The sequence below is a fragment of the Sinocyclocheilus rhinocerous genome, unplaced genomic scaffold (genome assembly GCF_001515625.1).
Source record: "Sinocyclocheilus rhinocerous isolate Xijiao unplaced genomic scaffold, SAMN03320098_v1.1 scaffold164, whole genome shotgun sequence".
Classification (NCBI taxonomy): domain Eukaryota; kingdom Metazoa; phylum Chordata; class Actinopteri; order Cypriniformes; family Cyprinidae; genus Sinocyclocheilus; species Sinocyclocheilus rhinocerous.
Window position 1 is genome coordinate 159,390 of NW_015629499.1, and position 1,451 is coordinate 160,840.

The following is a 1,451-nucleotide window of genomic DNA, read 5'->3' on the forward strand; positions in this document are numbered from 1 at the left end:
TACAGTATGTGGAAAATAATGTGTTTTTTGAACCTTAAACCGCATAAATACATTTCATTACACCAAATACACAAAATAATGTTCTTTATTAGCACCGTCATATGACCCCTTTAATTTGTGTTCCGAAGATGAACGGAGGTCTTACGGGTTTAGAACGACACGAGGGTGAGTAATTAATGACAGAATTTTCATTTTTGGGTGAACTATCCCTTTAAACCATTTACATTTACTGTATTCTCACAGTACTTTTTCCTAACTGAATGAACCATTTGATATTTTCAGCTGATAGCATTCTGTCAGCTCCATCTTCAAAGGGTCAGAAGGGAACATTGGTGGGTTATTCCCCTGAAGGTACTCCTCTGTACAACTTCATGGGAGATGCGCTCCAGCACACATCCCAGTCTCTGCCTCGCTTCATCAAAGAATCGCTCAAACAGATCCTGGAGGAATATGATTCACGGCAGATCTTCTACTTTCTATGTCTCAACCTGGTATGTTAGCTCATGTTTAAATTCGACTTTGGTCAATAAGTGTAGGAGACACTCAATTTAAGTCCTTTAATGTTGATAGCTTACAATTTTTTTTATTTCTTTAAAACAAGACATATTTATAGGACATTATTGTATGATTCAAATGTTTTAGTCTACATAGCATTGTGGCATTGAAATGTATGAGACTGTCTATCCGCTTTAACTTACCTAGATTTTAATTAATGATCTATTTTAACAATATATTAACAGTCGTGTTAATCTTGGTTCAGGCCTTCACATTTGTGGAGCTTTTCTACGGTGTGTGGACCAACAGTCTGGGTCTGATATCTGATGGCTTCCACATGCTGTTTGACTGCTCGGCTTTGGTTCTGGGATTGTTTGCTGCCCTCATGACCAGATGGAAAGCAACCAGGATATATTCCTATGGGTAAGGTTGTGCTAATTTGAAGAAAAATTCCATAGTAGCACTTATTTTGTAATACACTTGTAACAGTCTAATGATTTTGTTTTGTGGACGATAAAAATACTCAAAGGTGCAACCACATGAACTATTGCTCTGTAAAAAATTCAGACAAAATCCTGTCATTCAAATAGGAATCTACGATTTACAGATTTCAAGACAGAAAGCTGCTTGGTTTGAAAGTGACTTTTGTGTGAGCTGAACTAATTTTAAAACATAGGTAGGGATGTAACGATTCACTCAACTCACGATTCGATTCAATTCATGATTTTGATTTTTCGATTCGATTCATGATTTTTTTTTTACAAAATTAGATTTAAGACAAATTATAAATTAAATGTGTCCTTTTATTATTGCTTAGACAAAATACTGTACATTTCTTTGTGAAATTGAAATATAACACTATAATAATATACTAATATAGCACTTGCATATTATTGCTCTTTTGTTGGTTTTGATTGCTTCTATTGTCCTCATTTGTTAGTTGCTTTGGATAAAAG

The 1,451-nt window shown here is 34.6% G+C and overlaps 1 protein-coding gene across 1 annotated transcript in view; it reads left to right on the forward strand.

The window, feature by feature from the left end:
• LOC107738920 (zinc transporter 5-like) overlaps positions 1-1,451 on the forward strand; it is a 17,371-nt gene that overhangs the window by 6,660 nt on the left and 9,260 nt on the right. The window contains exons 10-11 of the mRNA XM_016550844.1: positions 283-491; positions 761-918. Coding sequence (XP_016406330.1) covers positions 283-491; positions 761-918 — 367 coding nt within the window. The remainder of the gene's footprint in view (positions 1-282; positions 492-760; positions 919-1,451) is intronic.